Source organism: Schistocerca serialis, chromosome 1, assembly GCF_023864345.2.
Source record: "Schistocerca serialis cubense isolate TAMUIC-IGC-003099 chromosome 1, iqSchSeri2.2, whole genome shotgun sequence".
Taxonomy (NCBI): Eukaryota; Metazoa; Arthropoda; class Insecta; order Orthoptera; family Acrididae; genus Schistocerca; species Schistocerca serialis.
In genome coordinates this window covers 965255232-965280005 of record NC_064638.1, presented here as the reverse complement: position 1 = coordinate 965280005, position 24774 = coordinate 965255232, and the positions used below count along the sequence as shown (strand labels likewise).

The 24774-nt window shown below is 42.2% G+C and overlaps 1 protein-coding gene across 1 annotated transcript in view; it reads right to left on the bottom strand.

Moving 5' to 3' along the window:
- Positions 1-24774, bottom strand: part of LOC126452917 (hemicentin-2-like) — a 716817-nt gene that overhangs the window by 252827 nt on the left and 439216 nt on the right. The window contains exon 6 of the mRNA XM_050091124.1: positions 21286-21437. Coding sequence (XP_049947081.1) covers positions 21286-21437 — 152 coding nt within the window. The remainder of the gene's footprint in view (positions 1-21285; positions 21438-24774) is intronic.

Sequence of the window (24774 nt, the reverse complement as noted above, 5' to 3'; positions counted from 1 at the left end):
CGTTGTGGAAACTAATATAAGCATCTCACATTGAAATCCACCCTAAATTTCGAGCCTCTGTAAAGGATAGCAAATCTTGTGGATTTTACATTCGTTTAAATTTGGCATACTTTTTTCGTTGTTTTTGCAACAGTGTTCTGACCCGTTTTGTGTACCAGGGGTAATCATCTCCGTCGTTTGTTAATTTGTTTGGTATAAATCTCTCACCTGCTGTCGGCACCATTTCTTTGAATTCAAGCCGCATCTGCTCTACACATAAATTTTAACATGGAAGGAGTGGAGCTTGTCTCTCAGGAAGGCGTCAAGTGAATTTTTATCTGCTTTTTGAATAGGTATATTTTTCGTTTGTCTTGGGATGACAGCCCTGTGTTCACTAGTCCCTCTGTCCGTTTTGATGCTCATAATCACCTGAGGAGGATTTATTCCTATGACTGTTTTCACAGCCGTTTACTACTCGAGTGGGCTCATGTACTAAATGCTCGAAATACGTTTCAAAGAGTGCGTTTAGCACAACTTTGAATGGCGTTTTATACGTACCCCCAGATTTAAACACGTATTCTCGCCAACATATCGAGGGTAATCAAAGTCACCACCAACTATTATTGTAAGAGTCGATTATATGTATGAAATTTCACTCAAGCTTTATTTGAACCTTTCAGCTATCGTATCATCTGAGTTGGGAGATCGGTGAAAGGATCCAATTACTATTTTATTCTGGTTGTCAATAATGACCTCTATCTATATTAATTCAGAGGAACTATCTACTTCAATTTCGCAACAAGATAAACTACTACTAACAGTGACAAACAAGCCACGCCAACGGTGTTTAGCCTATCCCTTGTGAACACACTCAAGTCTTTCACAAAAATTTCAGATGAACTTGTATCCGGGTTTAGCCAGTTTTCAGTGCCTACAACGATTTGAGAATCAGTGATATCTACTAGCGCTTGCAGCTCTGGCACTTTCCCAACGGAGCTACGACAATTTACAACTGTTATGCCGATGGTTCATAGATATGTCGACCAGCGCTCGTAGAGACTGAAGCCCTTTTTGTGTTTCTCCGAGACCTTTAACCTAAAAAACCGTCGAGCTCACGCCACATAGACCCTACTACCCGTGTAGCCGTCTCCTGTATGTAATGGACTCCCGATCTATTTAGCGGAACCTGAAACCACACCACCGCTCTATGGAACAAGTCGAGGAATATGCAGCCTACACTCTCACAGAACCGTCTAAGCCTCTGATTCAGATCTTCAACTCGGCTGTGTACCGGAGGTCTGCTATCGAACCTGTAGACTATGCTACAAATCGTGAGCTTTGCTGTCATCTCGCCAGCAAGACAGGCAGGAGGATAATTCTCTATGAATCAAATAAAACAGTCAGCCGCATCTAGACACGTCCTTTCTGAGTGCTCACTTTTTCGGCCTCGGAGATCCTGGACCTCCCTGTTCTGGGTTTTCGGGCTCTGTAAGTGGCTCGTACTGAAAACATCATGTTTCATCACCTGTTATTATGCAATACATTAAGTCTGAGACCCTAGTGGCCGATGTTCTCACGGCTCTGCAATATTCTACTCTACAGTATTTTTGATTGCTAGCGATCACAGATGGTCCTTTTGCCAAATTTTCAGTTTTAATGCGATGTACAGTTGTTTTAATGACCTCAGTGAGCTCCACATAACGAACTTTTCGAAGGATTTTAGCCACTTTTTTAACATTCACTCCGACTTCAACTGTCGATGTTCCTCCCGGATGTGGATCATCTTCCGTGCTCTCTCTGTCGACACGAAACCATGCATACGTTTCAAAACCGGTTTATAACTCACTGATTCACCACCACAAATATTTTGTTCCATTTCAAAGCCATCTGTGGCACTTTTATCCAGTTTCAAACAAAACTTAATGTTGTGACACTTCAAGCTTTCCCGGCGGATATGTTGTAAGCCTGATCCGATGGCAAACCCGTGAAGACTATTTACAAAACTTAATATTGCTACATTGCTCCTTGCGCTACCAAAGTTCAAATCGTAATATTAAAGTTTCATTTTTTAGGGAAGTCTACCATGTCAGCGTTGTTAAATTTGAAAAGGAATGTAGTCGAAACACCACGAAAGTTAATTTGGGCATCCGTTCGCATGTTTTCGAACACAAAATTATTGGTATGTAAGAAGGAGGGTCGATACGCTCTACGTAAACCAGGCTCTCGCTAATTTTATTTCCGTGGTCATAAGGTGGTGTATGAGATTGTACTTTCAGATGCAATTTACTTTCGTAAATAAAGTTTCTCTTACTCCATTAAAAATTGGTCTCAATTTGAAAGTGACCCTCATATATTGTACAGGCGCTCGGTTTAGAAGGTCTCTCGGAATTCCTCAGTGAAATACGTCACTTTCAGTTGATCAACGCTTCTTTAAACATATTGAGATAGTTTGGCTCGATGAACAGTAAGTATAATATCTAATGTGGGCTTAGCACATGACCTCTTTTCCATGATTCTTCCAAGAAAGCTAACGGTTGCAATCGCTACGGGTAGATTTACTTCATTATTCCACCGTAATTCGCTCCAGAAAAGTAGGCGTGGACACGTGAAAGTTGGGACTGATTCCAAGTCAAATGAAACTGGATTAATTGTACTTACGTGCACTCTGTATTTCTAAACAAGTTGCTAACGATAACTCCTTATTACTACAGTGTTGCCTCTTACAACTACACGCGCTATACTCGTATGTAACATCATTTATACACATTGCCTGACAAAAACGTGGAGCACCCAGAAGCATGGTCAAGGTAACTGCGTACATTTACACTCCATCGTTGGGTACGCAGGTGGTCAGAAATGCAATTCTCTGTGACAGGTACAATTGCCTCCCAAGTGCATTACAGTTGTTCGTGTTTCGTGTTGTTACCAGGCCTGGTAGGGTTCATAAGGGACGCGAATAACTTCAAATGTTAAGGACACGGAGATGACCCTTCCTAGTACGAGACAGCGCTATCAACAGAGTTTGAAAGGGCCTCGTAGTAAGTATCCATTTGTCCCGCTGGCCCAGTCATGAAGCATCCAGATTTGTGGCGTATTTGGATGTGACGGTATGCTGTTGTGATTGAATGCGCCGCAAATGTTCATTTGTACTTTGTAATACATATATATTTTTGGCATTGTTTTTCTGTTTTCAGAAATACCGTTTTCATCATCTGTTACGATGATTTGAAAATGTGTCCCGGCCCGATACTAGTCATCGAGTAAATAAAAAAAGTGAAATTTGCAACTTTGGCCGGTTTTTCGTTGTACTGCCTAACAGAAGTTCCTGATCTCCAATTATTCCAAAATGCTGGAAGTCCGTACAAAGTTTAAGATTTTTTTCACTCGAGGCACCAACAGAGCCCACATGCAGGCAGACATGTAAGTACTCACATTCGTGCACAGTTTCACGTACTGGGTGGTTATTATTAAAGTACAGTTACTCACGGAGGTCCAGTACTGGCTGGAATTATTGTATGGCAGCGAACCTTGGTAGATATGCTAATGTGTAAGCGATATAGGTTGGAACAAAGCAGTTCCGGTTGTGGCCACCATGTGCAGTTCTGGTGGTGACGGTATGACATCCACACAGCCTTTTGACAAGTCATGAAGTGAGTGAACAGTATACTAATCGAGAAGAGAGACTGGGCGTTGTTAGTGAAACTGTTTTATGTGAATGGCAGTGGCTACAGTGCTGAATTTAGAGGGTATCGCCGACTGAAAGACCCGATGTCGTTAAATTATTTAAAGAAGATTATAGTGAGATTCGAATACATGGGTGAGCTTGGTGTGGTACCTGCAAGACCAAGGCGTCGTATCTGTGGGGGGCAGTTATTGGCAAGGTTGCTGTTCCTATAACTGTCCATGCAGCAAGTGTCCTGGGTAGTCCTACTGCTGATGCAGTGTCACGAGAAGTATCCATCCCATAGTCAACACTATGGAAAATTATGCTGCCTATTACAGTTTGGTAGCCATACATGATCCACACGGTGCAGCAACTGATACATCGTGATCCGCACCAAAGTTATGAATTTGCTTCTCGATTTCTGGCACAGACAGAAATTGATGACAAGTCGGTGGGCAATATTGTGTGAAGTGTCGAGGTACAGTTTGCACTACAGAGTGCAGTGAATACACAGAACTGCCGAATTTGGGGTACTGTTAAACCACATGTGACACACGATGAGCCATTCCATTCGCCTTATGCGAATGTGTGATGTTGGTTCACAAGCACCATTGTACTACTTCCCTTTTCTTGGAAGGGAACACACCCAAGGGGCCTGTCAGGCGTACCGCGAAGTCTGCGCGTATTCTTTTTTCCCTCAATGTGTACCTTTACAATATTGTAACGACGCATGTATGTATCTCTCTCTCTCTCTCTCTCTCTCTCTCTCTCTCTCTGTGTGTGTGTGTGTGTGTGTGTGTGTGTGTATGTGTGTGTGTGTGTGCACGTAAAATAGTACCTGTTATCGCTGGAGGTTGTAAAATTGTACTATACAACGCTGCCAACACGCCCAATGATGCAGCCAACCTTACTGTCTCTCACTAGAGGTCCCCTCAAGCACTCACTTTGGAGAGAGGCGTAATAGCATCGACTCGCGGCAAAGAAAAAGTTGTTACATTCATACTGCAAATCCAGGTTAACCTGAGCGCTGAGCGTGACTCTTTCAACAAGGAGACAAGAAAATGTCTCTTAACTTTGCAGACATCGAACCCTATTAAAATAAGAACAAAACATAGAAAATATTGTCTAGTGAGGTTAGTAGTTAACATCTAGTCAAAACAAAAAGAAATATTGTAATTAGTTAGCTGTGTATCAGCAATATTTATAGTAAAAGGATAGAGCTCAGTAAATGAAAAGAACACTCTTTCAGTAGTGTTATTGTCTTCTGATTTATCTACTCACAGTTCTATGGAGAAACGTTAAACGCACTTACTTTTCGACACCTTCTTGGCATCGAGTTCGGCCAAACAACTCCAACAGGCTCCTTACTTCTTTACAGTTGTTCCTCAAAGTATTCCATAAGAAAGCTTTATGGAATTGGAATTAGTGAATTTACCAGTGTCAGTCGAGAACGTATCAGTAATCTAATGTTCAGTGTAGCTCCACAGATGATGAAGAGATTGAAGAATTGCATGATGGGATTAAAGCGACTATAGACGTAAATGTAATTGTCATGCGGGACTGGAATTCGATAGAAGGAAAGCGAAGAGACGGAAAAATTGTACGTGAATGTGGACTGGGGGAAAGAAAGCGCAAAACGATTAAGTACGAACGGCCTGGCTACAAATGTTAGGATTTAGAATTTTACAAATAGCATACATTAATCATCGCTAACATTTGGTTTATGAATTAGACAAGAAGGTTATACACGTGGAAGAGACCTGAAGACACAGGAAGGTTTCAGATTGGTTATATAATAGTAAGGCAGAGCTTTCGGAAACAGATTTCAAATTATAAAACATTTCCAGGGGCTGATGTTGACCTAAAGCACAATTTATTGGTTATGAACGGTGATTAAAATAAAGAAATTGCAAAAAGATAGGAAATTAAGAAGATGGGACCAGGATAAGGTGAAAGAACCGGCGGGTGTTGATAGCTTCAGAGGGAGCATTAGGTAGCGATTGGTAGAAGACGAATGGATAGCTTTAAGAGAAGAAATAGTGGAGACACCAGGGGATGAAAGAGGTTAAGCGACAACGCCTGGCAGAAGTCCTTGGATACAAAAGAGATATTGAATTAAAAACATCGACTTTATATGATGAGAGGAAAAAATATAAAAACGCAGCAAATGAAGCAGGGAAAAGAGAATACAAACAGCTTAAAAATGAAACCGTCAGAAAGTGCAAAACGGTTGAGTAGGAATGGCTATGCCACAAATGTTTGGATTAAAACATACTCTTATTTCACTATTGAAAGTTAATTGGAAAATTAAAGAGTTCATGAGACGAAATAGAGGCAGCTGTATGAATATCAAGAGCTCAGATGGAAAACTAGTGCTAAAAGAAGAGGGAAAACTGAAAGTTGGAAGGAGTATACAGAGGATCTATACAAAGGAAGGTTAAGTTAAAGACAATTTTATACGAATGGTAGTGGACATTTATGAAGATGAGATGGGAGATATGATACTGTGAGCGGATTTCACAGAGTACTGAAAGACCTAACTCGTAACAAGATTCCAGACGTAAACGAAATTCTATCATAACTACTGATAGCTTTCGGAGAGCCAGCCATGGCAGAACTCATCCGTCTGCTCTGCAAGATGTACAAGACAGGCAAAACACCTTCAGATTTCCAGAAGAATATAGTAATTCTAATTTGAAAGAAAACAGTTGCTGACAGGTGTGGAAATTACCAAATTGTCAGTGTAATAGCCGGCCGCGGTGGTCTAGCGGTTCTAGGCGCTCAGTCCGGAACCGCGCGACTGCTACGGTCGCAGGTTCGAATCCTGCCTCGGGCATGGATGTGTGTGATGTCCTTGGGTTAGGTAGGTTTCAGTAGTTCTAAGTTCTAGGGGACTGATGAACACAGATGTTAAGTCCCATAGTGCTCAGAGCCATTTTTTTGTTAGTGTAATAAATCATGGTTAAAAAATATTCACAAGAAATCTTTACAAAAGAATGGAAAAACTGGTGGAAGCCGATGGCGGGGAAGATCAATTTGGATTTCGGAGAAGTGCAGGAACACTCCAGGCAGCACTGACTCGACGACTTATCTTAGAAGATAGGTTACGGAAAGGCAAACCTACGTTTATAGCATTTTTAGAGCCAGAGAAAGCTTTTGACAATGTTGACTGGAATACCTTATCTGAAATTCTGAAGGTAGCAGTGGTGAAATACAGGCAGCGAAAGGCTATTTACAACTTGCACAGAATCCAGACGGCAGTAGTAACAGCCGATAGGCATGAAATGAGAGCAGTGGTTGACAAAGGAGTGAGACAGGGTTGTAATCTATCGCCAATGATTACCAATCTGTACACTGAACAAGCAGCAAAGGAAACAAAAGACAAATTTGGAGTAGGAATTGAAGTCCAGGAAGAAGAAATAAAAACTGTGTGGTTTGCCGATGGCATTGTATTTGTGTCAGGGACATCAAAGGACTTCGAAGAGCAGTTTAATATAATGGACAGTGTGTTGAAAGGAGGATATAAATGAACATCACCAACATAAAAATAAAGATAATGGAATGAAGTCGAATTATATCAGATGATGCTATGGGAATCAGATCAGTAAAAGAGACATTTAAAGTAGTAGATGAGTTTTGAAATTTGGGCAGCAAAATAACTGATGATGGACGAAGTCGAAAGGATGTAAAATATAGACTAGCAGTGGCTAGAAAGCGTTTCTGAAGAAGGAAAATTTGTTAAAATGGAATATATAGTTACGTGTTTCGAAGTGTTTTCAGGGGGTACTTGGTTTGTAGATATGCACGGACGTCAAACAAGAACGATACACAGGTTAGATAAGAAAACAATAGAGGGTTTTGAAATGAGGTGCTACAGACCAGTGCAGAGGATTAGACTGGTATATCACGTAATTAATGAGGAGGTACTGAATAGACAAGACATTTGTGACACAACTTGACTGAAAGAAGAGATCTATCGATAGGACACATCAAGGGGTGATCAACTTAATATCGGAGGTAAGGGTGTAGCGGGAGTGCAGATGGGTCGAGGGATACGCGTAGAGGGAGACCAATGGATGAATACAGAAGCAGATTCAGAAGTAGTTATTCAGAGATGAAGAGGCTTGCAAGGGGTAGACTAGCATGGACAGCTGCATCAAACCAGTATTCGAACTGAAGACCACAACAAAAACAACAACAACAACACAAAAACCCCTCTCAGATTTAAAAATACTCTCTGGAATCTATCCACACTATCAACAATACCCTACATTTCCCCGTGCTTGCCGGTTGAACGCTCCCACCTATCACATTTCTGGCTAATTAGATACTTACTCAGACCTAAATACCATGTCTGATATCCTTCCTCTGTACATATACTACATCGTTTTAATTTAAAATTATATTCAAGCCTAACATCCACCTTCCAGAAGCCCACACCATAATCACCCCGTTCATTACAGAACCATGTCATCAACGCCATGAGTGGGACTTCATGAGAATCATCACATAACGCAAATGCTAGTGTATATCTAAAAACTTACTTTGTTCGTGAGGTGCAGACAAGCCACTATCACCGCAATTCCCAAAAATATAAGTTTAAGCAACTGAAGATAACGATTCCTCCTAGTAGGAAGTCAAGTTAGCGACATTTGTTTATTTGGAAACTGTAATGAAGACGGCCAGCTCATTAAGTACTACCACCCGGCATGTGCTTCGGAAAATACACCGCTCTCGGAATGTCGTACTGGTAGCGTCATGAAGAAGAAGTTGCAGCGTAGGATGGTATTCGGGTATCTGTGTCTATCATTGGCTTGCTTGCTTTCTCAATGTGCTGCAGCGCTTGCGCAGAGACTCGACGGCGTACGATGAAATCTCTTGAGAGCTGTTGGCTGAATAGAGACATACAGCAGACCACATGATTGATCGGTCAGCGCTCGCCAAGCATGCATCTTCATAATGACGTGGTGGCTAGCATCGAGGCCCTAGTGGAGCTTAAGATAACGTGCTGCGTGCGACCTACACAGTCACGCATATAAACCTATTGCAGTTGTGAACATATACTCACATATACTCACATATTCTCCAGCTAGAATATCAATTTCCTCCTTGTACCCCTTTAATACAGATGTGCTACACTAATTTTTTTATATTTGGATTCAATAAGTAGTAACATTATTTTGTTCTGTAAATTTTAAAATGCCGTATGTTAATGACAATGGAATCCGTTTTTTTCCAATTGATGCAAATTTTGTCGAACCTTTGTAATACACTGTATTTTATACTGGGACCATGCCTATAGGAAACTTGTAATGAATGTTAGGGAAGCCTCTTATCGTTTGACAAAGACTGGCGTCGTCTCAGGATGTAGTTGTGTGAGCTCAGAGCGGGTGCAAGAACTGCGTACAGAGTGGAAAGTTTGCTCCATTTGAGATTAAATCGTTAATTGCGAGGCACAATGGGCATTGCAAGTGCGGCCAGATGTATTAGGCTCCAGGAGCATCACAATCCTACGCTAGACTTGGTCATGGATAATTAAAGTGACCCCGCAATATATGGAGTAAAATAAGCATTCTCAAAGTCTCCGACGAAGTGTCAGACTATTCATTTTCGCTCACATTAGGATTATTATGAGGCTTGGTTTAGTGAACTGTATCTAGAAATAAAAATTATTATATGCTACGACTTTAGCTGCCGATCATTCTTCTACGTCACTGTCATTTTAACTAAGACCCTAAGCCTTTTATTCTGTAGAAAACCCAAGTGTCGTTGAAAATATTTACATAGCTCTATTGCCAATTTCGATTTCTTGTTGAAGATGTGATTGAAAGTAATTACTAATGAGGCTTCAGTGAGTAAGTTATTATGTTCCATAGTAGATACAGTGTTCATCATTAAGTCTTGGTTGAAGTAAAAGAAAAGTAAATTTAACTGACGTACTACTGGCACATTAATATTCAAGTCAAAGCTATAAATTTTCTACATTTCGTTCTATGGTGTTTTCCAGAATGTAATTTTGTGTTGGCTTGCATAGTTCTTGTTCCGGCGCTCCAGATGTGGTGAGCGTTAGTTGTTATCTATACATTGAAGTGCTCTCCGAGTTATTCATGACAGGCAATTATAATCAGTTTCCTTTGCTAATTTTATGAGTTCTGTACAAATAAATAAACGTCACTGTTCGGCTATGGAATACTTGCTATAATAGAAGGTTTCCACTTGTAAATCGCTTCAGTACCGAGCAATTACTTACTACTCCAAATTATTACTTTTGATTTTGTTAAAGATTTAAAGCAGTTGCCAACAATTTCTCACCGTTGTTTTCTAACGTGTTTTTGTGTTGTTTACATGTATCTGACCCTTCTGCTGCCACACATTTATTTAAGACGTATGTAATTACTGCTGTTCTGATTATCGGTTACTCAGCGAAAAGATCTTTTCCAGTAGGACTGGTAGAAGTTTAATTTTACAGACTAATACATTTCATTTTGCTGTAGGCTATTCGAAATTTTGTTGTTCCGTTTTCCGTTTCGTACTTCATCGTATTCAACTACACTGCTTCACTTATTCAAACTTCAAGTAAGCGGAGAGAATACGACGTTATTTGTAAAGAATAACATGCTGTACACTTTTCTTCATCACTTGCTTATCAAAATCGGAAAAGAATACCTTAAATACTAGCTTGTAACGATTAGACTCAAGCGATCACCGTTAGTAAACTCTCATCAACCGATTAGAGGGGGAGAGTTACATTACTCTCTCTCAAATTAGGCCCTCAAGGCTTTCCAATGATCTTAACTGCATTCTTCCATTCATAAAGCTAAAGTCGAAATTTATTGAATGACTAGCATCCTAATTAAGTTAGAGTTAAAACGATTACGGTAAGGCACATACTAAGAACGACGTTTAAGAATATTGCCTTTCTGTTGCAATCCTGACGATTATATGGATGACAAGACTATTTAGGTGCACGAAGTCTTTGAAATCCAAGAAAATGTTGCATGAGACCAAAATGAGGGCAAACATATTCTGCAATAGAATTTGTTCTTCAAAACATTTTCTTAGGATGCACCTGTTACCGTAGTGCCCTTTGGAACGCAATGGGTAAGGATTACGCCCTCGCTGTCCCAGAACATGGACACCATCATTTTTTCAGCACTGGCGGTTACCCGAAATTTTTTTGGTGGCGGTAAATCTGTGTGCTTCCATTGAGCTGACTGGTGCTTTGTTTCTGGATTGAAAAATGGCATCCACATCTCATCCATTGTCACAACCGACGAAAAGAAAGTCACATTCATGCTGTCGTTGCGCGTCAACATTGCTTGGCAACATGCCAATCGAGCAGCCATGTGGTCGTCCGTCAGCATTCGTGGCAGCCACCTGGATAACACTTTTCGCATTTTCAGGTCGTCATGCGGGACTGTGTGCACAGAACCCACAGAAATGCCAACTCTGGAGGCGATCACTTCAACAGTCATTCGGCGATCCCCCAAAACAATTCTCTCCATTTTCTCGATCATGTAGTCAGACCGGCTTGTGCAAGTCAGAGGTTGTTTCAGTTTGTTGTCACACGATGTTCTGCCTTCATTAAACTGTCGCACCCACAAACGCACTTTCGACACATCCATAATTCCATCACCACATGTCTCCTTCAATGGTCGATGAATTTAAATTGGTTTCACACCACGCAAATTCAGAAAACGAATGATTGCACGCTGTTCAAGTAAGGAAAACGTCGCCATTTTAAGTATTTAAAACAGTTCTCATTCTCGCCACTGGCGGCAAAATTCCATCTGCCGTACGGTGCTGCCATCTCTGGGACGTATTGACAATCAATGCGGCCTCATTTTAAAACAATGCACATGTTTCTAACTCTTTCCAGTATGGAGAAAAAAAATCTGAGGCCTTAGAACTTGAATGCACCTCGTAGTTCGGTAATTTTTACATCCGTCAGCACCTGCTTTCTTTGGTATTGGAATTATTATATTCTTCTTGAAGTCTGAGAATACTTCGCCTGTCTCATACATCTTTCTCACCAGATGGTAGTGTTTTGTCAGCGCTGGCTCTTCCAAGGCTATTAGTAATTCTAACGGAATGTTGTCTACTCCCGGGGACTTGTTTCGTCCTAGGTCTTCAGTGCTCTGTCAAACTCTTCACGCAGTATCATATCCCCCATTTCATCTTCTTCTACCTCCTCTTCCATTTCCATAATATTGTCCTCAAGAACTTCGTCCTTGTATAGACCCTCTATATACTCCTTCCACCTTTCCGCTTTCCCTTCTTTGCTTCGAACTGGATTTCCATCTGAGCTCTTGATATTCATGCAAGTGGTTCTTTTTTCTCCAAAGGTCTCTTTAATTTTCCTTTAGGCAGTATCTGTATTACCTTTAGTGATACATGCTTCTACATCCTTACATTTGTTCTCTAGCCACCCTTGCTTAGTCATTTTGCACTTCCTGCCAATCTCATTTTTGAGGCGTTTGTATTCCTTTTTGCCTGCTTCATTTACTGCATTTTCGTATTTTCTCCTTTCATCAATTTAATTCAATATCTCTTCTGTTACCCAAGGACTTCTATTAGCCCTCGTCTTTTTACCTACTTGATCCTCTGCGCCGGCCGTAGTGGCCAAGCGGTTCTAGGCGCTTCAGTCTGGAACCGCGTGACCGCTACGGTCACAGGTTGGAATCCTGCATATAGCATGGATGTTTGTAATGTCCTTAGGTTAGTTAGGTTTAAGTAGTTTTAACTTCTAGGGGACTTATGACCTCAGATGTTATGTCCCATAGTACTCAGAGCGAGTTGAACCATTTTTATGATTCTCTGCTGCTTTCACTATTTCATCTCATAAAGCTACCAATTCTTCTTCTACTGTATTTCTTTCCCCAAACTTGTCAATCGTTCCCTAATGCTCTCCCTGAAACTCTCTACCACCTCTGGTTCTTTCAATTTATCCAGGTCCCATCTCCTTAAATTCCCACCATTTTGCAGTTTCCTCAGTATTAATCCACAGTTCATAACGAACAGATTGTGGTCAGAGTCCACATCTTCCCCTGGAAATGTCTTAAAATTTAAAACCTGATTCCCGAATCTCTGTCTTACCATTATATAATCTATCTGACACCTACCAGTATCGCCAGGCTTCTTCCATGTATACAACCTTCTTTTATGATTCTTGAACCAAGTGTTATTACTCTGATGAATACGGAAATATTGATATAGGACCTCTCCCCTTTCCTTATCGTGACATACATCTGATGATGAAAAGCTTGAGAATTTAACAACAAAAGTGAAACATCTTTTGAATTCTGTAGATTAGGTTAGTGTCGCGATACATTTTATTACTGTTTCACTATATTCTATTAAGTTTATCGTGTGGGAAGTGTTTCAGGACTGCTGTGAGTCATCCTTCATATCCTTAAGTATGTTTGGTGGCGCTACAAACAGTCCACCCTCGAAGTGTTGGCTTACGGAGCGCTTCAGGTAGTTAGTTGGCCTGTTGCTTCGTCGCAGTATTTGCTGCGTTCGTCGCTCAACTAGCGCAACATAGGAATTCCTTTGCACATTTGAGAATGTAGTATACATCTACAAGCCAAGACTGAGATTTCCTTCTCATTGTCAGTACTACCTGCTCCTGCTGTCACAATACTTGGGTTTTCATCAGCGTCTGCGTAATGCAGTTCTCCTGTGAACTAAGACCACGGCTCCTTAATGTCGGTACTGTAATGTAGACACTCGTCACACGTACAAAGTTGTTATACTTAACGTGTGAAACAAAACCTGGAGCACTAATGGTGAGACGGTAGTTGCAAGAGTACCATCTATTTCTCATTGACAATCATTTAAAATAATTAAGTGTAATTTATGTTTTTTGAGGAAATATTAATGTCCTCAAGTGCGTGGGGAGCGGATGCGTTGTTGAAGTTACAGACGACAGTTTGTACCGTTACTCCAGCGTATTCGGCGATGGAAGTGCTTGTTGCTTCCGCACTACACTTGCTATTACGGCGTACTGAGGTAAGATGAGAGAGCTCAATGCACGTCGTTTTGACACTGGATATCAGAAGAAAGTAAGTCAAACTAATATAAACCGAACGGGTAACTTTGACAAAACTATATCTGGACAAACTAAGTCGAACTGATATGAGATGAGTGGGTGCATTACTCGTTGCTTTGAAAAAATAATAAGTTGTCTTTGTAGAACGCCACAGGACAAACTGTAGGACAAGTTTAACGATCTTGCAATCTGAATAAAGACTGAGACTAACATTTATTGATCTACTCTAATAACTGAAATATGTCACAATGAGATTAACAAAGAGCAAATTTCTGTATAATTCTAATTAAATAACAGAATAATGTTATCACTGTGGAACTTTCCTAAATCTGCGGCAATCTGTATGGAGATAACACAACAAGATATGCTTTTCTGGGTGGCTAACGTTATCAAAGTGAAAGTCATAACAAATATAACCAAATTAAGCAACTCAAGTGGCGTGGAAATGTAAGCGAGTGACGATTTGCAGACAATGTGCTACTTCCACTTCCTTAAACAGCTAGCGTGCGTCGACCAACACCACGGCGTTGAGGGACGACACCCTCACTGTCGGACCGGAGCAGAACACTCTGAAGACGACGTCCCGGAACAGAATGCCCAGACTCTAAGTTCACGGTCACTAACTCTCTACTCTCTAATACAAACTCTGCTTGGAGGGGATGCTGTCGCCAATGTGGCGGGCGAGAAATATTAGTCAGTTCATGAAAAAGCAGAGGAAGCAGCAAGTAACTTCTCAGCTTTTGGGTACGAGATGCACATTTTTGAACACTTGGCCAACGCATTGTTTATGTGATTGGTCAAAATTGTACGCCAATAATTCTGTCCAGAGCGACGCAATTCCGATTGTCGAACCAAATTTTTATGACCAACGCATTATACTCTGCCATGCAGATAAGAATGTGACCCACCAGGTTAGCCGAGAGCGCTAATGCGCAGCTTCCTGGACTCGGGTAGGCTCGCCGGACCCGGGTAGAATGCGCCCGGCGGATTAACGACGTAGGCCGGTGTGTCGGCCAGCCTGGACGTGGTTTTTAGGCGGTTTTACACATCCCGCTAGGTGAGTACCCGGCTGGCCCCCACATCCCGCCTCAGTTACACGACCACGCAGACATCTGTAACGCTTCCGCACTATTTCATGGTTTACACTAGACGCAGACAGCTGGCAGCTGGGGTACACTGATTCCGTCCTGGGGGGTATAGGGTGGCGGCAGGGAGGTCATCTGGCCACCCGGTTCAATTAACCTTGCCAATTCCGTTGTAACCACACCGACCCTGCGACCATTGCGGGACTAAGGCGCAAGTGAAAGTGAAAGAAAGTGAATACAGGTAAGATTGTGCCACGGCATCTGATCCTTCGAGTCGCGCGGAAAGGAAGTGTCACTCAAATGTTCTCCTCGGGCTGTGGGGCAGCTGTGACATAAGATGACGCGGTGAGGAATAGCTGCAGAAAAATGAAATAATATCTGGAAATTGATACGAAACAGTAACGTCAGACTGTGACATTAACTTTTAGATTAAACTGCAAATATATTGTACTCGTAAGTTTCACGTTGAAACACACAATGCTGCTGTACCTAGAAGCATGAAATTGGTTTTAGAACTGGTATTATTCCTTATCCTTCATTCAGTTATCTATAATAGTAACGGATATACCAGTTTATGATTCATGGTTAACAGTCCCAGTTGCAGGTTGACTCTTACTACAATTGAGTAGGCGTAAGTTGATCCTTGATAATTACAGTGGGCTGGGTGTGACAGCTTCTCAGGCCTACCTCGAACGAAAACGTAAAGCTTTTTTGTAAACGCTCCACTTTTGTCACAGCTCCGTAGATGATTAGTGCTTTCGCCTGCAGCCGTTAGCGTTTAGCAACTTTGAATGCTGGCAACGACAATGCGAGCTGTCAGGGATCCTCTTGCGCCTTCTCAACTATATGCCGTCGATAGACCCATGTACCTCTGTGTAGGAGACGGTAAGTCCGTCAAAGAAGTTTGGTCGTCTTGTGCGGCGTCTTATCCATGACGAAGCGTTAGCTCTACAATACTGAAGATGATTGTTGACATCAGGAACAGACCTTCTTTAATCTATGCGGTCTCCGTAGACTGTTAAGCAAAATTCAAAGTCTCTTAACTCATGCTGCCATGTACATCTACATCTACATCTACATCTACATCTATACTCCGCGAGCCACCTTACGGTGTGTGGCGGAGGGTACTTATTGTACCACTATCTGATCCCCCCTTCCCTGTTCCATTCACGAATTGTGCGTGGGAAGAACGACTGCTTGTAAGTCTCCGTATTTGCTCTAATTTCTCGGATCTTTTCGTTGTGATCATTACGCGAGATATATGTGGGCGGTAGTAATATGTTGCCCATCTCTTCCCGGAATGTGCTCTCTCGTAATTTCGATAATAAACCTCTCCGTATTGCGTAACGCCTTTCTTGAAGTGTCCGCCACTGGAGCTTGTTCAGCATCTCCGTAACGCTCTCGCGCTGACTAAATGTCCCCATGACGAATCGCGCTGCTTTTCGCTGGATCATGTCTATCTCTTCTATTAATCCAACCTGGTAAGGGTCCCATACTGACGAGCAATACTCAAGAATCGGACGAACAAGCGTTTTGTAAGCTACTTCTTTCGTCGATGAGTCACATTTTCTTAGAATTCTTCCTATGAATCTCAACCTGGCGCCTGCTTTTCCCACTATTTGTTTTATGTGATCATTCCACTTCAGATCGCTCCGGATAGTAACTCCTAAGTATTTTACGGTCGTTACCGCTTCCAATGACCTACCACCTATGGCATAATCGTACTGGAATGGATTTCTGCCCCTATGTATGCGCATTATATTACATTTATCTACGTTTAGGGAAATCTGCCAGCTGTCGCACCATGCATTAATCCTCTGCAGGTCCTCCTGGAGTACGTACGAGTCTTCTGATGTTGCTACTTTCTTGTAGACAACCGTGTCATCTGCAAATAGCCTCACGGAGCTACCGATGTTGTCAACTGTCATTTATGTATATTGTAAACAATAAAGGTCCTATCACGCTTCCCTGCGGTACTCCCGAAATTACCTCTACATCAGCAGATTTTGAACCGTTAAGAATGACATGTTGTGTTCTTTCTTCTAGGAAATCCTGAATCCAATCACAAACCTGGTCCGATATTCCGTAAGCTCGTATTTTTTTCACTAAACGTAAGTGCGGAACCGTATCAAATGCCTTCCTGAAGTCCAGGAATACGGCATCAATCTGCTCGCCAGTGTCTACGGCACTGTGAATTTCTTGGGCAAATAGGGCGAGCTGAGTTTCACATGATCTCTGTTTGCGGAATCCATGTTGGTTATGATGAAGGAGATTTGTATTATCTAAGAACGTCATAATACGAGAACACAAAACATGTTCCATTATTCTACAACAGATTGACGTAAGCGAAATAGGCCTATAATTATTCGCATCTGATTTATGACCCTTCTTGAAAATGGGAACGACCTGCGCTTTCTTCCAGTCGCTAGGTACTTTACGTTCTTCCAGCGATCTACGATAAATTGCTGATAGAAAGGGGGCAAGTTCTTTAGCATAATCACTGTAGAATCTTAAGGGTATCTCGTCTGGTCCGGATGCTTTTCCGCTACTAAGTGATAGCAGTTGTTTTTCAATTCCGATATCGTTTATTTCAATATTTTTCATTTTGGCGTCCGTGCGACGGCTGAAGTCAGGGACCGTGTTACGATTTTCCTCAGTGAAACAGTTTCGGAACACTGAATTCAGTATTTCTGCCTTTCTTCGGTCGTCCTCTGTTTCGGTGCCATCGTGGTCAACGAGTGACTGAATAGGGGATTTAGATCCGCTTACCGATTTTACATATGACCAAAACTTTTTAGGGTTCTTGTTTAGATTGTTTGCCAATGTTTTATGTTCGAATCCGTTGAATGCTTCTCTCATTGCTCTCTTTACGCTCTTTTTCGCTTCGTTCAGCTTTTCCTTATCAGCTATGATTCGACTACTCTTAAACCTATGATGAAGCTTTCTTTGTTTCCGTAGTACCTTTCGTACATGATTGTTATACCACGGTGGATCTTTCCCCTCGCTTTGGACCTTAGTCGGTACGAACTTATCTAAGGCGTACTGGACGATGTTTCTGAATTTTTTTCATTTTTGTTCCACATCCTCTTCCTCAGAAATGAACGTTTGATGGTGGTCACTCAGATATTCTGCGATTTGTGCCCTATCACTCTTGTTAAGCAAATATATTTTCCTTCCTTTCTCGGCATTTCTTATTACACTTGTAGTCATTGATGCAACCACTGACTTATGATCACTGATACCCTCTTCTACATTCACGGAGTCGAAGAGTTCCGGTCTATTTGTTGCTATGAGGTCTAAAACGTTAGCTTCACGAGTTGGTTCTCTAACTATCTGCTCGAAGTAATTCTCGGACAAGGCAGTCAGGATAATGTCACAAGAGTCTCTGTCCCTGGCTCCAGTTCTGATTGTGTGACTATCCCATTCTATACCTGGTAGATTGAAGTCTCCCCCTATTACAATAGTATGATCACGAAACTTCTTCACGACGTTCTGCAGGTTCTCTCTGCGGCGCTCAAATACTACGGTTGCTGATGCAGGTGGTCTATAGAAGCATCCGACTATCATATCTGACCCACCTTTGATACTTAACTTAACCCAGATTATTTCACATTCCCATTCGCTAATAACTTCACTGGATATTATTGAATTCTTTACTGCTATAAATACTCCTCCACCATTGGCGTTTATCCTATCCTTGCGGTATATATTCCATTCTGTGTCTAGGATTTCGTTACTGTTCACTTCCGGTTTTAACCAACTTTCCGTTCCTAATACTATATGCGCACTATTTCCTTCAATAAGAGATACTAATTCAGGAACCTTGCCCTGGATACTCCTGCAGTTTACCAATATTACGTTGACTTTTCCTGTTTTTGGTCTCTGAGGACGGACGTTCTTTATCAACGATGATAATGTCCTCTCTGGTAAGCCGTCAGGTATTTTATCGTTTCGCCCAAGGGGGGGGGGGGTCCCTCTAACCTAAAAAACCCCCGTGTGCACGCCACACGTACTCTGCTACCCTAGTAGCTGCTTCCGGTGTGTAGTGCACGCCTGACCTGTTCTGGCTGCTAAGTAATAAAACGCGTACCTGGAAACTGAGACAAATCACATTTTTGCTACACTAGGCCCCCAGTCGTCTCTACGAACGTCGTCATAGAGGTGAACGGCGGCTCCCACGGGCGCAGGCTGGTGGGAGCAATATAATGCTGTGGGAGACATTTTCCTGCACTTGCATGGAACCTGTGGTAGTATTCGAAGATACTCTGACAGCTGCGAATCATCTGCACCCCTTCATGCTTGATGTATTCCCCGACGTCTGCGTCATCTTTCAGCAGCATAGTTGTCTGCGTCTCTGAGCCATACCCTGGCTGCAGCGATTTCAGGAGCATTGTAGTGAACTCATGTTGATGACTCGGTCACCACATTCGCCTAATGTAAACCCTACAGACCCATCTGTGTCGCTATTGGGCGCCATCACAGCGTACGAAAATCAGCGGCCCCTTATTTACTCGAATTACATGACCTGTGCGTAGGTATCTAATGCCACATACTTCTACAAACCTACCAACAAACTATCGGATCTCTGATACGCAAAATCCAAGACGTATGTCGTTCCAAAGACGAACAACCTCTCTATTAAGCAGCTGATTATAATGTTTTGGCTTATCAGTGAATGTTTACTGCTAAGCACTGCTCAGATAGCTGGCCGGAGTGGTCGAGCGGTTCTGCGCGCTACAGTCTGGAACCGCGCGACCGCTACGGCCGCAGTTTCGAATCCTGCCTCAGGCATGGATGTGTGTGATGTCCTTAGGTTAGTTAGGTTTGAGTAGTTCTAAGTTCTAGGGGACATATGACCTCAGCAGTTGAGTCCCATAGTGCTCAGAGCCATTTGAACCATTTGAACCACTGCTCAGATATCGTGTGTACACGCTGACCACACGCTGCATTTAGCTGCAGCACTCCGGTGACATACAGGACACTTCTAACAGAACATTCCTTCCCGTGACTATTCGCTGCTTACTTTATAATATCACTGTGGTGTAAGGGAAGAATGATAATTACAACGTGTGATACTTACGGTTCACCTTTGTTTTTTGAACTATAATTAAAAGTGTCTTTAAACCAGCAAAATTAATTCAGCAGGTGTGACCGATGAGCTATACTGAGGTTAAGAAGCAATACAGAGATGTGCAATAGAATCAAACCAAGAGTCATTAATTATTGCTGGAGGACTGGTGTACATGTACAATTACAAATCTCCCAATTACATATTTAGTCGTCTCATGGGCAGAAAGTCTTAGTGAAAAACTTAAATAAACCAGATGTAACAAATTTTGCAAGCTCTAAGAAAATTAAAGAAATAGATAGATGTAAAATTTACCACGTAAAGGTTTAAGACATTTTCCTTTCTACATCGACATCTACATACATACTACGCGATCCGTTGAATGGTGAGTGGCGTAGGGTACCTACTACCATTACTCGTCATTTCCTTCGTGTTCCACTGGCAACCAGAACGCTAGAAATATATGTTAGCGGCCGTAGCATCGTTATGCAGTCAGCCTAAATTCTCTCAATAGTGCGCCTCGAAAAGAACGTCGCCTTTCCAACAGTGGTTCCCATCATGCTGGAGTAGCTTGTCTCAGGAATTGCTGTTAATCAATAGAACGAAAAACCAGTCCAAATTTGCTAATTTTTACTTTTTACTCGATCGATGACTAGTTCATTGCACATTTTTGACATACGTAGAAATGACATTTTCGACTATGGTATGATGATTTGAAAACAACTCATCGAATCAATTTGCAGCTTGGCCTAGTTTTTCGTTCTACTGATTCCCATTTGAGTTCCCGAAGTATTTCGGTAATACTTGCATGTTGCGCGAACCTATCGGTGACAGATCCAGCAGACCCCCTCCGTACTTCTTCGATGTCTTACTTTAATCCGACCTGGGTAGATACCAAGCACACGAACTGTGCTCAACAATAGGTCGCACTAGTGTCTTTCACAGATAAACTAGAAATTCGTAAAATTCTCCCGATTAACCAATGTTGATCATCCACCTTCCCTGCTAAAAAGCTTACAGGTTCATTCTATATCATTTTTCTCTGCAACATTTTTAAACGACGTGATTGTGTCAAACAGCACACTACTAATGATGTATTCGAACACTGGTGTATCTGTTCCCTACTCCTCTGCATTAACTTACATTTTCCTACATTTAGAGTCATCTGCAGTTCATAAAACCAACTAGAAATTTTGTCTCAGTCATCTTGTATACTCCTACAATCACTCAACGACGACACCTTCCCACACACCATAGCATCATCAGCAAACAGCCGCAGACTGGTGCTTACACTCTCAGCCAGATCGTTCCTTTCTTTTGACTTGGAGTCTCTGAAGAAATTATTGGTACGGTTTTTGTTGAGCAGCAGCTACGTAACAGACACCCAACAGCCACCTGCTTACCCGTGCCCCAGCGGAGCAGCAGACTCGGCACTCACCGTCTGGCGGTCTCCCGACAGTGGCTCGCCGTCGCTGGACCAGGAGATGCGGGCCGGCGGGCGAGACCCCAGGCTCTCGCAGGCCACCTCGTACGTCTGGCCGGCGCTCAGAGGCCGGTTCTTGCCCAGCAGCCGCGTCGTCACTGGAGCCACTGCGGGCAAACAACAGTACCCGCGGTCAGTCTTGCAGGTTAATATGTCTGAAGAAATTGAGCTCTCTGGACAAAATATTAGCCATACACTCAAAAGATAACAGTGGTCGCTTTTGAGCGCTAGAGATGAGGTAGAACTGTGTGCCAATGGTCAGATGACCTAAGTCGTGGGAATGTAAAATGGTGTGTATGTGCCCGTCAGTTATGATTAGATTAGATTAGTACTTGTTCCATAGATCATGAATACGACACTTCATAATGATGTGGAACGTGTCAGGTTCATAAAACGTGTCTATACATTACACAAAATATTACATGACACTCAATATTTTTAATTATTTTTGTGGGGTTAGGGAAATTACCCACTTACTATATCCAAAACTTCATCTAATGAGTAGGAGTTTCCATTAAGAAATTCTTTTAGTTTCCCTTAAAATGCTATATGGCTATCTGTCAGAATTTTGATGCTATTAGGTAAGTCACCAAAGACATTTGTGGCAGCATAATTTACCCCCCTCTGAGCCAGAGTTAGATTTAACCTTGAGTAGTGAAGATCATCCTTTCTCCTAGTGTTGTAGCCATGTACATTGCTAATACTTTTGAATTCCTTCGGATTGTTAACAACAAATTTCATAAGTGAATATGTATATATTGTGAGGCTACAGTGAAGATCTCTAGCTCTTTAAATAAGTGTCTGCTGGATGATCTTGGATGAGCTCCAGCAATTATTCTGATTGCACGCTTTTGTGCAATGAACACTCTTTTACTAAATGATGAGTTGCCACAGAATATGATGCCATACGAAAGCTGAGAATGAAAATAGGCGTGGTAAGCTAATTTCCTGAGATGTATATCGCCCAAATTTGCAATGACCCTAAGAGCATAAGTAGCTGAACTCAAACGTTTCGGCAGATCTTCAGTTTGTTTTTTCCAGTTCAACCCCTCCTCAATGCATACACCTAGAAATTTTTAATATTCTACTTAGCTACTGATTTCTGATCGAAGTATATATTTATTAATGTTGTCATTCCATTTACTGCGCGGAACTGTATGTACTGTGATTTGTCAAAGTTTAATGACAGCCCATGCGGGATCACTGTAATAAGGACAGGTCGCTGTTTGAAAGAACCCGTGACCAAACCGTGAATGAGATTGCCGATTTGTTGGGTTTGTCAGCGTGGGTTTCCCAATCTGTCTATAAGAAATAGTACACCACTCCCAGGCATGTTACACAAAGTACGAACAGTGGACGTAAACAAGCCCTAACAATAAGGAATTGCTACTACCAACGACTGCAGGTCGGTCCCATCCAGTATCCAAGCGAGTAATCCACGAGATCTACGTGTGGTGGGCCAGTGGAGAAGGGTTAGTCGCAAAAGGTCACTGCAGACAGACGCACATAATGCTGCAAGTTTTCAATGGGCTGTCATGGTACCGGTGCGAGAGCCGGTTTGCAGAGCTAATAAAGAAGGTGTGTGGCTTTGAGCAATCGCGGAGGAGGAGCAATATGTCACAATTTTTGTTGTGACGAACACGCTGTAACCGGTTCTTTAATTTCCTCAGATTGTCAGAATTGACTTCGGAGTTCATGGTTTGACTATGATGGAGGACATGGAACACAATACCGTTTTAGTGTCTCACAAGACTCTAACAATGACTTTAACTTCTGAGGTTACTGTCTTAAATTTCTTCGAGGAAGAAGATGTTATAAGGTGCCACTTCATTGACTGCTATTTCGTTCCACGCTCAAATTTGTGATTGCATTTTTGATGACCTGTGACAAGGTTTGATACGAAAGCGTACCGTCAGCCCCATAACGGAAAAATCAAGACGGCACGGAATTTCCTTCATCCTTCCCTATCCTCTTCAGTTAGGCTTCGGGGAACTTAGCGCACACAAAACTTTTTATACCCTAACTGGTGGACATGTGTGTTGGCACCAGCAACAAAGATGTCAAGTTGGGCACTGAGTTGCATAATGCTCACTGTCGATCACCCTGGATAAGAGTGTCAGCACATCGCAACACTGGAGTCGTCACGGATGTGCTCGGCCGCCTGCTCATAGGAAGTCATACAGATTTCCTTCTCTTTGTTGTTTAGGTGACAGACTCTTCACCCAGCGACTTACCGAGCCTTTAGCCACTGTCCGGAGACCGTAGACACTGTGTGAACTCTTAAGAATATTTTTCGTGGTCTTATTTTACCTGAAACGAAATTCAATATCTGTTCACTGGATAGAAAGCACCTCATTTGCTGAAGCTGTTTTGAAGACTGGCTGACCGCTGCTATCGACCAGGACTCACTAGAAAGATACGAGAAGACGCGGGAGTGCTTAAGGATGTCACGAAAAAATTACGTATCTCTGGCGGAAAGTTAATGTCAAGCGCATGAAAGCTTGTTGACGCTACGTTTCTTGTGCGTGGCACATTACTTTCCAAGATTTACCCACACAGATGTCCGCCACCATAGCGCATTGGTAGAGTTACCGCCCGGGTTCGATTCCCGGCGGAGGAGTGGGTGTTGTGTGTCCTTCATCATCAATCTCATCATCATTGACACGCAATCGCTGAAGTGGCGTCAACTAAAAACTCTTGCAATACGGCAGCCGAACCCCAAAGGGGATATCCAGGCCAATAAATGCCACACGATCATTTCATTTTTTACCTATACAGATGATTAATTAACCGAAACCTGGTGGAATTCTGGTAACTACTGACGCTAATTCTCCGTCAAAACCTAATTTTCAAACAAATTTTTAACACGTTATCCTGGTTTCCAAAAAACTATATTCTGTTTTAGTCAAGTAAAGATATGTGTTTCACAACATTTGTCAGTTTTATATTCGTGGTAGAAAATTATTACTGGGTATGTAATGCAGCTACGTGGTGACTCAAGTGGCTTTGGAAGGGAAACGCAGGAACAGTGGGGGATATAAAGAGAATCAGTTAAGTGGTCTGCACTTTGACGAAACAGCAGCCGTAAAGATGATTGCAGGAAATGTTCGTGACGTTAACGCTAATTAAGTCGAATGAGTTAGTGTGCAAGCCACCAACCTACATGCAGTTGGGGCACATCTGTCCCGTCATAGACGAACGACACACTGGAGTAAGAAAGTTCCCCGTGCTGTAGGGCACATTCCGTATTAAACCAGGGACGTAAAGCAAAAACTCTATATATGATAAAGCTTCTGACAATACACGGTAGTCGAGCTAGATGGTGGATACTCTGGCGATGAGTACATTGCTCGGAGTGCAGAGATAAGCGAGACATGAATATGAACTGAGTCCTGAGTACTGTAACCGTTTGTACCGTAGTACTTCTAGATTACTCAAGTGACT